The sequence below is a fragment of the Chinchilla lanigera genome, unplaced genomic scaffold (assembly GCF_000276665.1).
Source record: "Chinchilla lanigera isolate Chin_1 unplaced genomic scaffold, ChiLan1.0 scaffold00012, whole genome shotgun sequence".
Taxonomy (NCBI): domain Eukaryota; kingdom Metazoa; phylum Chordata; class Mammalia; order Rodentia; family Chinchillidae; genus Chinchilla; species Chinchilla lanigera.
This window is the reverse complement of record NW_004955413.1, coordinates 30789594-30802509: the sequence shown is the minus strand read 5'-3', so window position 1 is coordinate 30802509 and position 12916 is coordinate 30789594. Positions and strand designations below refer to the sequence as shown.

General features: G+C 49.7%; 1 protein-coding gene across 2 annotated transcripts in view; it reads right to left on the bottom strand.

Annotated features, from left to right (window-relative positions):
* Positions 1 to 12916, bottom strand: part of Tbc1d22a (TBC1 domain family, member 22A) — a 315353-nt gene that overhangs the window by 223275 nt on the left and 79162 nt on the right. For both annotated transcript variants that reach the window (XM_005379521.2, XM_013511615.1), the window contains exon 5: positions 2588 to 2658. In XM_005379521.2, the coding sequence (XP_005379578.1) occupies positions 2588 to 2658 (71 nt within the window). The remainder of the gene's footprint in view (positions 1 to 2587; positions 2659 to 12916) is intronic.

Sequence of the window (12916 nt, the reverse complement as noted above, 5' to 3'; positions counted from 1 at the left end):
GCTTCCCTTTGTCGCCTCCTACCATGGTAGAAGCTCCTCCCTTTGGCCTACAGCTCTCCCCCAAGAGCGTGGAACACTCCTGCACTGACCAGCCAGCTGGGCCAACATACTTTCCCAGTTTGGTTTGGTTTTGATGTTGATGAAGACAGAGAGAGTGAGGCAGCGACAAAGCATGGGGTGGGCAGACGCACGTCCAGGTCGGGCAGCGCCGAAGCAGCCTGGCAGACCACAGGCATGGCACTATATGCAGCATCTCAAGCACAGTGCCAGTGTGCCAGGGCGGCACATGGCAGCCACACAGGACAGCGGGGCCTCCAGGCTGTTGGAGGGAGTGAGCTGGCCCTGGTGCACAAACAGGGCCAACAGAGTAAGCACTCTTCGAAACGCTCCCTGTTACCCGCCTTTTAACTTAGCCCACTGCAGCCCAAATTCTCAAAGGGAGGTACATCATCATCGGGCCACGAGCAAGAAAAAGCCCCACACACACCCAGCACTCCCGTTCCTAAAGTATACGCAAGTTGAGGCCTGGCGATAATTAGGCAAGACTAGAAATTATGCAAATGAAATACATTCAAGTATGCAATGAATTTTAAATGACAGAACTACAGAAAACTTAATTGCTGTATTAGCATGCTATAAAAACACTAATCATAAATGTAAAACAATGCATGCATATACTTATACCTAAATTGCCCCGGTGACATGAAACTCAACTGCCCCTCCCACCGGGCCGTGCAAGAACCCCTCGCCGTGCTGGAAGAGGGTGAGTGGCGCGAATCACTCTTCATCACCATACGCACGGGCGGAAATGTTAAACATTTAATTAGTTTTTGTTGTTGCTGAAATAGTTACTAAAAAGAGAGCCAAAAATATGGTTCTCTACAGCACTCCTTTTACTTTTTTTTATTTTAATGAGAATAGTGAAAAAAAAGAACAATAGGAAAATACAAACAAAACAAAGCAAGGACATTAAAAGTGATATGGGGAGCACTCATTTTTTCAAAGGCACTACAGTGGAATTTAAATGTTACGTGGCATTCCTGGTGGCTTACTGGCTTGTTCGGGATACAGGACGCCTGACCGCTTCTCAGACATGTCAGGGCCGTGCAGACGTGCTGGGAGAAGTCCTTAGTGCACCTGGTCTTGAACCAGGTAGCTGGTTCTGGGGTAGCTCTGGTTACCTGTCACCATGATGAGCGCCCCTCAGTCCTGTGTGCCTCCCTCTCCACCTCGCAGTCCTGGGTGGGCCACAGCTGACCTCCTACTCACGGAGCTGCCCAGACGACCTGCCCCAGCTTCCGGCCAGCCTGCACCCAGCCCAGCCCAGCCCCCTGTGCTCTGCCATCATGGGGCACGCTACTGCCAGCGACCAGCTTCCCAGCCGACTGTGCATGCCCTGGTCCTGTCTACAAACACTCTGAGGAGTCTGTTGCCTCTCTTAGATAAGATTAGGATGACTGGATATAAACGCTTAAAATAAAAAAACACAAAACAAAAATACAAACAACCACAGCAGGTACAGTTTTAATTGCAAGAGAATATTTAATCAATAAATATTCACGGTTCAGCGCTGCATCTGCATTTAGGCATATGAGGTTATGAGCTGCAGATTTATTAAGACTCATTAGCAGGAAAGAGTCTCAAACACTGCAGCCAGACCCAATTCAGAGTAGACACTTAGGAGCTCTCTACTGACACAGTGCCAAAACAATAAAAAAGGCGCAGAGAAGAACACTGTCTATAACTACTCTGGAATGTTCTGAGAGCTGAACTCATGTTCAGTATTAGGCTGGGATTAACCAGGTACACAGGGGCTTGCGGGTGAGCACACGCCCGCCAGGCTCTTTCGGAGGGGCTTGGGGCCGCGGCCCAGAGCGAGGACTGGGCAGCCGGACCCGCTCTCCACCGGGCACAGACGCCCCACAGCCCTGTGTGTGCCTTCGCTGTCTCTGACTCTGGTCTCTCTCTCTTCATCTCTTCTCTGCGTCTCTGTCCCTTCTCTTTCTCTCTGTCTCTCTCTTCCTGTCTCCTTCTCTTCTCTGTGTCTCTGTCTCTCTCTCTGTCTGTCTTCTCTCTTCCTCTCTGTCTTCTCGCTCTCTTCCTCTCTCTGTCTTTCTGTCTCTCTCTCTCATCCTCTCTCTGTCTCTTCTCTTGGTCTTTCTCTCTCTCTGTCTCTCTCGGTCTCCCCTGTCTTTCATATCCACTCTCTGCCTCCCCCCCCCCCGCTATCAGTACTAATAACACACATGCGTGTGCGCGCGCACACACATTCTGATGCATCCCTCATCCCTCTTTCACCTTCTCAGAGTGGAGTGACCTTCTATGCTACACTTCCTATATTCTAGGTGGCCACCCTAGAATGATTTTACACTAAACACCAGGTAAGAAGAGTACAGCTACTGGAAAGTATTACTTTCTACCAGCCCCATCAAATCAACCTTAAAATTAAGCGAAGAATGGCAGTGCTGTCTTGCCCCTCAGTCCTCGTGTGACTGTGACAGGCAGCATGGAGCACAGCTGGTGCCTCCCCTCAGGGCTGGGCAGCTGTGCTCTTGGGAGGAAAGAGGTAGACTGAGGAGAGACTTACTGAGAGAAGCTTCCACGTCATCGGACGAACTGGCTTAGGGATTCCGGACCAGCTCAGCTTCCGCAACTCCTCTGAGGACAAGAGAAAGGAACAAGGAGAAACAGTTTACAGAGGTCAGCCTCTTCCCTGGGCCCCCACATCCTCCACCAGGGTTTTGAGGAGCCTGTAAATGAAACCGGAATAACCCTAAATGATAAATATTTTAGGGGCTGACTGTGGGGAGCAGGTGGGCGCTTTTGAGACAGGGTCTCACTGTGCAGTTCAGGCTGGCCAGAACATACTGTGTAGCCCAGGCTGGCCTCGAACTTACAGAGATCCTCCTGCCTCAGCTGCCCAAGTACTGGGATGACAGGCGTGTGCTGCTAACCCGGCTGACTGCTCTTCATGTATCTGAGAAGGTAAGTCACCACTCGGGTCAAGCACAGCTAAATGCCACCTGCTCACATTGGAGTCCTGGTGCACATTTGCAAGGCGCACCCAAGCGTCCCCGGAGCCCCTGGGCACAGGGAGGCCCAAGACACAGCTTCCGTCCCTCCCGCAGCTTTTCTCTGTGCGTCCCTTCCCGGCCCCAACACACGTCTCCAGCCCCCAGCCCAGCCACCTTCGCAGGTTTCCCTTTCCGCTCTCACCCCCCTCACTCGCCGTGTTGGCGGGATAGCTACGGCTGTGGCTTTGGAAGCAGCTGCTCCTGGAGATGAGTGAGCCCCTGCAGCATCACCTGAGGATGCAGTTGTGTTGTGCGCAGCCAGGGCTTCGGGCAGAGGAGCCCAAAGCCAGCAGGCAGGAAGAGGCAGGGGCAGGAGGGCCTGGCCAGAGACAGAGGCAGCACCACGCCCAGCTGGGGGTGTGGGGCAAGGGCAAGGGGCCTTGCGTGCTAGCCAGCCTCTGTGCCCCTCGAGAGTCCTGTCCGCATGCCCTGCACAGCCACAGAACCTGGTCCACATGCAGGGGCAGTGACACTTGCCGGGTACCATCGAACCAAATTATTTCCTTCCCCAAGTGAGACTCCACCATTAGGCTGTTCTCCTAACCGCTCAGAGCTAGTGATTAATACTAAGAATAAAAGAAGTGATTAAAGAGAAGACTTTGGTAATATAATCAACAAAATACAAAGACCTGACATCTAATCTTTTTCCAATTACTAAAGTCTAAGTAAAGCAAGTACAGAATAATTGGGTGATGGTACCAGCAATAACTTGCATTTTACAGCAATCTCAGAAAAATATCAAATCTTCCCCAGTTCCCTAAGGATATTATGAAAAGCAGGAACCTAATATCTGAACACCAACAACGTGATGTTTACCAGGCACGCTCCCAGGGCCTTGCCCGCTCCCCTGCACAGCTCTGCTTCCCTGATTACGGTTTCAGAAAAAACAGCAAAGAAAACCGGCTCGTTGACATTCTCTGAACCTGTCTCCTCATTAAAAGGAACTCTCAAAAAGTCAAAAATCTTGAATACACAGCAGGAGACACAGTTCTCTCTCTGTTTAGAGAGTTTTCAGGTGTGTGATCTCACTTGGTTCCGAGAACAGCCTGAATTCGTCGGGGCTGTGAGTGCCATCATGCAGATGAGACGTGGTCTCAGGGAGGCTGCGGACTCGACCAAGGCCACACAGAAACTAAGCTGCCTCAACACCGGGACCCCTCCCCTCCATGTTACCGCTGATTCTTAAAAGAACTCTGGAGCAAACAATGTCAGGTTCGCAGAGAGAGCCGATCTAAAATCTTAGCCCACCAAAACACAGCAGGATGGCCAGAGAACAATATGCACAAGCAGGACTTCCCCCAGCAGTGAGGGAATGGTCCGGCGTAGGAAATCTTACCGCTGTTCCATGTGTTGAATCAGGCTGATGGGGAAACGCCATCATGACAGGTGCCCAGGAGAGACTTTAAGCCAGGACCCATCCTCCCCTTTCTGCCTGAACCCCAACTGTGCAAAGTGAGCACACCTCCCCCTGCAGCCTGGGGCGGGGGAAACCGAGCCCACCTCACCCCACCCCAAACATGTACCTGAGTGGACCCTCTGCGGAGCTAAGTGAGCCTCCGAGTGGCTGAGACCCAGTGGACCGGGAACACCTGAGCCACTGAGCACACACTCCCCGGGCTTCTGAGAACACTTGTCGTTCCTGAGAAACCACTTGGAGGCGACCTTCTCTTCTGAGCGTGCCATGATCAGACAAGAGGCTAGGATCTCAGCAACTATCCAGTGCTCCACCAGCCTGAGGAGAAAGCCAACCACAAGAGGGAGGAAGACCAGGCAGGAAACGGAGGTTTGAGCTACTAAGCAGGACGGCCAGGTATAAGAACGTTCCAAAATCAGCAGGTTTTCTACCGGCAAGAAGAGAAACAGAAAGTGCCATGGGCTTCACAAGAACCACGCAGTACCACAGGAAAACACTACCAGGCTTCACTTAAAGAATTATGAGAGAAAAAACTCCCAAGTTCACTGCTATGGTTTACATCAAGAATGTTCCCCTAAGAGCACCATGTGCTCATAGCTAGGGTTGGGAAGAGGACTGGACCTCACGCTAGCTTGCTGTCAGGAGGCGGGGCTGGTTAACTGGCTAGATGGATGGGTGGGTGGGTGGATGGATGGATGGATGGGTGGGTGGGTGGATGGGTGGATGGACGGATGGACGGATGGGTGGATGGACGGATGGACGGATGGGTGGATGGACGGATGGACGGATGGACGGACGGACGGACGGACGTACTGTTGGCTGGTTGGTCAGCTGGCTGGGTAGCTGACTGACTGGCTGACTGGTTGGTTGCTTGTTTGGGGCTGGTAATAATATTTTTAGTATAATTTTATATAAAAAATATTAGCATAGCCCATCCAACAAAATCTAGACATTTCTATCACTCTTTTCTAGTAATTCTGCCTACGCCCTGAACTACCTTGTGATACCTGCTGACACCTGTCAGTACAGATGAGTTTTTGTGGTTCTTACAATTCATATAAACACTACATGCAGTAATACTTTCCCGCACACTACTTCTTTTGTTCAAAATGTGTCTCCAAAAGTCACGTGTTGCAGGAACCAGTATTTCGTTCACTACAAGAAGAAGCAGGATTCTACTCTGTGAGCACAACACAATCTGTTTACACATCCACCCATTCCTACACATCTCGGACAGTTGCAAGTTTTCGCCATGAAGAAGCTGCTCCAACATTCATATGGATGTTTTCATTTCTCTTAGGAAATATTATGAGCAGAATAGATGGATCAGAGGGTTAATGTATGTTTATCTTTATGTGTAAAAGAAAACTGTGGTACCATTTTACTCTATCCACCAGTAACGTACTAGTTTCAAGTGCTGCACAACCTGGTCAAAATTTAGTGCGTTGATCTTTCTCTTTTGTTGTTACCTGGTGCTGCACAGCGATGTGAGTTAGTTATGTTGTGATGGCCAACAAGGCTGTTCCTTGAATGTATTTCCACATTTATCGGCCACATCTAACTGTTTGTGAAGTGCATATTGAAGTACTCATCCTTTACTGGTACGTATCTTTTACTGAGTTGTTCACAGTTCTGTTGTTGATGGCAATGACGACGATGATGATGATGATGATGATGTGTGACACTAACTTCTGACTATGCGTCACGTTTTCCTGTTTCATTGCAAGCTGGGTACTTTTCTGTGGAACACTGGATGTCCCAAGAATCAACGGATCACCTCTATAACAGCAGTGCCAAGTCCTGCAACTGCTCTTCCCTTGCCAGCCAGTGTGATGTTCTCCTTTCCAGCAGAGCTTGCTGGAAGGCACTACAGAAAAGAGGCTTTTTCTTCCAGGCTCTCGCTAGCTCAATCACAAGGCTCCCACGTGTGCTCTCTCTCTGGCACACAGTGCCCACGACTCTGGAAGCTGTTTCATATTTTCCTTCCAGGTGACTTTCCCCAGTTCATGGACTCTCGCCCGCTCCTTGGCAGATGGGTACTCGGCCAAGGACTTGATGGCAGCCTCAGGGCATCTAGACCTCCCTCTTCTCCAGCCCCCCAAACTCCCCTGTCCTCTTCCTTAACTCAGCAGACACCAGGTTTAGTCAGGTTCCCTCTAACTGTGCAGCAGCCCGGAAGCGGCCTTCAAATGCAACCTGAATGACAGCCAGTTGCCCGCTGTTTATGGCCCTTCCCTCAGGCCGCAGCCCTGCACTGCCCGTTGTCCAATGTCTGAGCATAGTTGTTTCACATATTTGGTCCAGTTTTCTAACTGTTTCCAACAGAAGAGCTACTCCTGTGGCAGTTAATCCTTCTTGGGTTGAAGCAAAAGTCAATTTGTCAACATTTTAAAACAAGTTTTGTCTATATTCTTCATGAATATTGGTCTCTGATTCCCTGATGGGTTATGCTACCTTACAAAATTAACTGGAGAAGCGTTTACTCCCCTTTGCTTCTAGGAGAGTTCTTAGAGGACTGGTATTATTTCTTCTTTCAACATTTAGTAGAGATCATAGTAACGAAAGCCATCGCACCCTGACATTATCCTTGTGTGAAGGCTTTTTTATTGCAAATTTTCTTTCTAAAGTCAATAAGGGATATTAAAAGTTTTCTTTTCCATCTTGCATCAGGTTTATTAAGTTGTGTCTTTCAAGGACTGCGTCCTTTTCATGTAGATTCTAGAATGTATCGGCATAAACTTGTAAATAACACCCCTTAGTATCTTTTTAATGTCTACAGGATCTGTAGTGGTGTCCCCTCTTTCATTTTTGAAACTGGTAATTCGTGTCTTCTATTTTTTCTGTTGATTTTCACCTTTAATTTGTGTCCCTCCTTTTACTTGGCTTTGGTTAGTTTCTTAAGGAAGAAATTTTGATCATTAATTAGAAACTTTTTCTCTCTTCTGAAAGGCAGTTCACGCTGTTAAATTTCCCCTCAAAGTACTATTTCAGCTGCATCACATAATTCTGGTGGGTGCCATCATTATCATTGAGTTCAAAATATTTTCTGGTTTTCCTTGTGATTCCTTTGACTCACGAGTTATTTGGAAGTATACAAATAAATATCAAAATATGTAAGTACTTATTGTAAGTACTTATTGTTACTGATTTCTAATTTAAAGCATCTGGTCAGATGAAGTTAAGAGTTGCTTCAGACTTTTGCCTTTTCTATGACTTGCTCCTGGCCAGCAGGTGGTCTTCTTGGTGAATGTGCCCCGCACCCTTGAAAAGGATGTGCATTTCCAGTCCACAGATACAGCACTCTACAAATCAGCTGGATACAGCTGGTTGACAATGTTATTAAAATCTTCCATATCTTTCATAATCTTTACTTTACCTGTTCTATCAATTGCTCAGGGAAGGGTGGCAAAATCTGTCTTTGGTTGTAAACTTGTCTATTTCTCTACTCCAGTTAATGTTTGCTCTGTGCAGCGCGAAGCTGTAGGAAGTGCACACACATTCGAGACTCACATATTTACTTAATGAGCTGATCCTCTTATCATCATGAAACATCCCTTTGTTTCTAATAAAACTCACTGTTTTGAAGTCTACTTTTCTGATGTAATTATAATTAGTTTTCTTATGATTACTGTTTGCATGGCATATCATTTTCTACTTTTATTTTAACTACCTACGCCTTTATGTTTAGAGCTTCATGTGGCATTTGCTGTGATTTGAAGTTTCTTGTGTTCTCCAAAACTCCATGTGTGGGAAACCGAGTCCCTGCATGAGCACTGCTGGGAGGCAGGGCCTCGGGAGAGGTCATCAAGAAAGAGCACCTAGAAGAGGCACGCTCCCGCCTGCTGCCCTTCTTCCCCGCACGTGGGAGAGTGTAGTGAGAAGTCCCTCACCTGGCCCTGGCCTTGATTCTGAACTTCCCAGCCTCTAGAACTGCCTGTATCTTCTGTTTTTGTTTTTGCTTTTTGTGTCCTAGCATTTGAAGCCAGGGCCTGGTACTTGCTAGACAGGCACTTTAGCCCTGAGCTGCATCCCCAGCCCTTTGTACTTCACTTTGAGACAGAGTCTCACTACGCTGCCCCGTAGCTTTGGCCTCCCACAAAGCTGGGATTACAGACATGCCCACACTCCCACGCCCATCCTCCTTTCTCTTCTTTAGAAACCATTCCATCTTGGTGCTCTGCAAAAGCAGCCCAAAGCAGCCCACCTGTCTGCATTTGGCATCAGATGATAAAATCGCTAGTGCTCTAAGAGAGAACACTGAAACGAGGAAAAGCTACATATGCAGAAAATGAATGAGAAATAACATTTCTTCCTTCTACAACAGTGGATTCACTTGCTGAAAAATGAAACTTCAAGTTTCTATCAAAACCACAATTCCAAGCTCACCCACACCAGAGGACCTTACTTCGCCAGCAGCACCCGCCATGGGCTCCCCTCACTTCTCCCAAGCTTCACACCCTCCACGGACACTACGCGATGGGAAGGACCCACCTCTCGGCAGCCACAGAGACAATACACGGGAAGGCGCTGCAAACCATGATACATCATACGCGCACGCGGGCACTAGGCGGCAGGCGTGATCATCCAGCGTGCTCTGTGAACCTGATCCACACAGCACCCAGACTCATCACTCTAACTGGATGTAAATTATCACATCTGAGACTGAATCAGAAATCTGTCGTGAAAGAGTGGATGCGGAGAGCTTGAAACGATCAGCACCTTTCTTCGGGAAAGCCAAGAATAACCCACCATCTACGCTTTCTTCCCCCAGCACTGGTCTCCTTTCAGCTGGTTTTAATTCTGACTTTTTTGAAACTTGCGCAGCAATAAACGCCAGGAAAACCTGAGACTGAAGGAGAGATGCACACCGGCCCGGCCACGGGTTTCCGTGGTCCGGACTCCAAGGCAGGCACCACCACGTGGCAGGTCTGCAAGGGGCACGCATCTCCATGCCCAGAGCTGCCGAGCGGCTTCTCACAGCAGGCCCCCTGCCCTAAGGCTCCGGACGCCCTGGTGTCTCCTCCACCAGGCACAGCCACGGATGCGACCTGAGCCTGTCTGCACTGCTACCCAGCAGCTGGCACAACGGAGCACCAACCCCATCGCTCCACCATCTGGGGAGGGCTCACAAGTGTAGGCAGCACTCACCAGCTCAGTCGCCAGTCCACAGAAACGACTCTTCGGCCCCCCCCAGGCTGGGCACACCCTTCCTTGGCCCTCCATCTGGGACATTCCAGGCCACCCTTCCAGGAAGCCCTGAAAGTGGCCCTCAATGCAATGTTCCACTCTGTCCAAATGCTCTTCTCCAGCAGCACCTCTTCCCCGGATCCACGGGAAGATCTAAGAAGAATACCAGTAGAGTGTGGGCTGTAGCTACTCTACCACAATCTTGCGATGAGGTGCTCAGGCCCAGCTCAGTTCTACCTGAGTTCACATAGATCACAGCCAGGGGACGGCAGGCAAGTGCCACAGGAAATGGAACCTGCCGGCCTAAAGTCAGCCTCCCCCATGGCCCTACCTCCAGCCTGGTCCTCACAGCAGCCAACCAAAAGCAGAGCTGATACTAAGCATCAAGAGTCTTGGGTAAGGACTGCGATGCTGCGCAGGGTAGAACGTGTGCTGGACATGCATGAAGGTTCATCCCTGCGTCCAAGAAAATGTAATTATCAATTATCCAAAGACAAATAATCTAAATGCAAGCAAAGGCTCTGAATAGGCATTTCTTCCGAGAAGATATACACAGAGCCAACAAGCAGGTGAAAGACACACAAAGTCATCGGCCACCGAAGAAATCACACCCAGAAGTAGATGCCACTTCACACCTGTCAAATATGGGAAAACTGAAACCTCACGTGCTGCTGTGACAATGACAGACCGTGTCATCCCCAGGGCAGAGGGGGAGGGCTGGGGGGAGCCCAACACTCCCCAGTCAGCTATAAAAAGAGAGGTGTGCTCTGGCTCAACTGCAGAGGCTTCAGCCCACGGCTGTCTGGCCCACGCGTCGGGGCCTGGAATGAGGCAGCATGCCACCGTGGCTGCCCGAGGTAAAACCACCCACAGCTGGAATGAGAAGGAGGAAGAAGAAAGGGCTGGAGTCCTGACGCCCCACTCCATGGCACAGCCCCAAGATTCCCACCAGCCTCCACCTGTTAAAGGTTCTATCCCTGACCAAAAGGGCCACAGGCTGGGACCAAGCCTTCACACAGGTGGCCTTGGAAGATACTTATCCAAAGTAAAGCATGACAGAGTGCTATCTGACCAAAAACACAATGGAAGATGCATGTCACCACACAGACGAACCTTGAAAACAGCAGGCGACGTAGGAGAAGCCAGTCTCAAAGGGCCATCTACCGACAGCTCCGTTTATAAGAAATGTCCACAGGAGGAGAATCACAAAGACAGATGCCAAACAGCGGCTACCCAGGGCCGCGGGACGCAGAGTGGGAATGAAATGAATGCCAGTGGGTACATGGTTTCTTCTGAGATGATGAAAATGCTCAACAGTTGTCCTTAGTCATAAATGCACAACACAACGAACACACTAAAAGTCTAAGAACTGTACACATCAAATGGGGGACTGGACAATACATACATTATATGTCAATAAAGATGCGTTAAGAGTCTTGGATAAGGATTTGGGGGTGGGATGCTGAGTATCAAAGCCAGGGCTCTGCGCACGCCACACGCGTACTCTACCGCTGAGCTACACCCCCAGCCCAGGTGAGGCAGTGTTAAAGGACGCCTACAAAAGCAATGGAACCGTGGGGGGCATAACGATGGTGGGCTGCAGCATGCAGCTCTGATCAGAACTGAGGAGGGCTGCACAGCCCTGCCCTGGAGGAGGGGCTGGCTCTGAAGAGGGCTGGCCCCAACGGAGAAATGGCCCCAGGCCATGAGCCTTGCGTGAGACCCCCAAGTCTTCATGCACTAACTGCACCTCTCAAAGGCGGGACAGAAGTGGCCGTGTGGCTGCTGCTGTTAACTGGAAAGGCTTCAGGCTGGCCTGGCGTAAGTGGAGCCGTTACAGAGCACACCAGGACCCAGCATCGCCAAGGGCACCCTTGCGTGGTGCCGCAGGTAGCACAGAAGTGGGTGGACCCTGGAGCCTTCCCCCAGCCCAGAAGCAAGGTTGGAGGCAGCCCTGCACCATACGTCACGGGAGCAGATCAGTGTCTACCGCCCACACCCAGCCTCTCACCCCAGGAGCCGGTGATTTCATTTCTGGGAATCTGGCCCAGGGAATTAACCAAAATTCAAACAAATGTTTATGCAGAAAGATGGTAATTGCAGCATTATTTATATATTTTTAAAGATATGATCTAAATGTCTAATAACATGGAACTTATGAGAGTAATATCCATTCAGTGCTGTAGTGAATAATTTCCTGGTCCTTTAGTGTCCATTCTGAGTACATGCTGGGATTTCTCTCACCAGCAGAGCTCTGTCACACCCAAAGTGTTTAAGGGGAAACTTTGGCCTTTCACAGTCTGCAGCAGGGAAAAGCCAAGCACAACTAATCTGCACCTCCCGAAGCCAGCCCCACCCAACCTGGGAAGAGAGCCCTAATCATCTGTTAGCCACTTCACAAGGTCTAATTACACTGGTTTTCCCTTCAATACATTGATCCCCCAGCCAATGTTGCATGGCATTTAATTAAAGGGAAGGCTACTGCTATTTCATGTTAAAAATCTAAATCCTTTCAGACAAATTAAAAGTTTAAGGTTCACTTTTTTACTTTTTAGCAGCAACCATTAAAGATAGACCTGAGCCTTGTATATTTCAGCATGAAAATAAACTCTGTGTGTGTGTGTGTGTGTGTGTGTGTGTGTGTGTGTGTGTAGCAACCACACAGGGCCTAGCGCTCAATGCCTCCCACCCCCAAGTCAGCAGTCTACTGACAAGCACCTAGCAGCAGGTTCCTCCGCTCCCTGATGGGCTGCAGCAAGTGCTGTCCTCGTGCTGTGAGCCAACCAGCAAATGCGAATGGCGCCACAGCTTTCACCAGGGCCATGTGGGCCCGGGCCCCAGGTGGCATCACCACCCTCCTGCATCTGCTCACCTCCGCATCCCTCCCACACACCAGCGGCAGAAGCCCCTGGACAAAGCCTTGGGAGAAAACGGGAAGAAGAGCTGTACTGCAGCACTCCTGGGTGCTCCCTCTGACCACTGTCCTTCTGTGGCTCCAAAGGCCACCAAGCACATGCCCAGGCGCCACATGTGCCTGTGGAATCCACAGGACAGGAAGCTGGGCACGCAGAGGCTGGAGACAGTCGTGTCCATGATAAGCTCAATTAATTTTAGATAAGTTTGCAATGTAATTACAAAGGCAAAGCAACATAATCCCACAGTCCCTTGCACATAATTTCACTTGCAATCCACTGAGGGAAGGCTCACATGGCAACAGAAGACCCTGGGACAGCCAAGCACT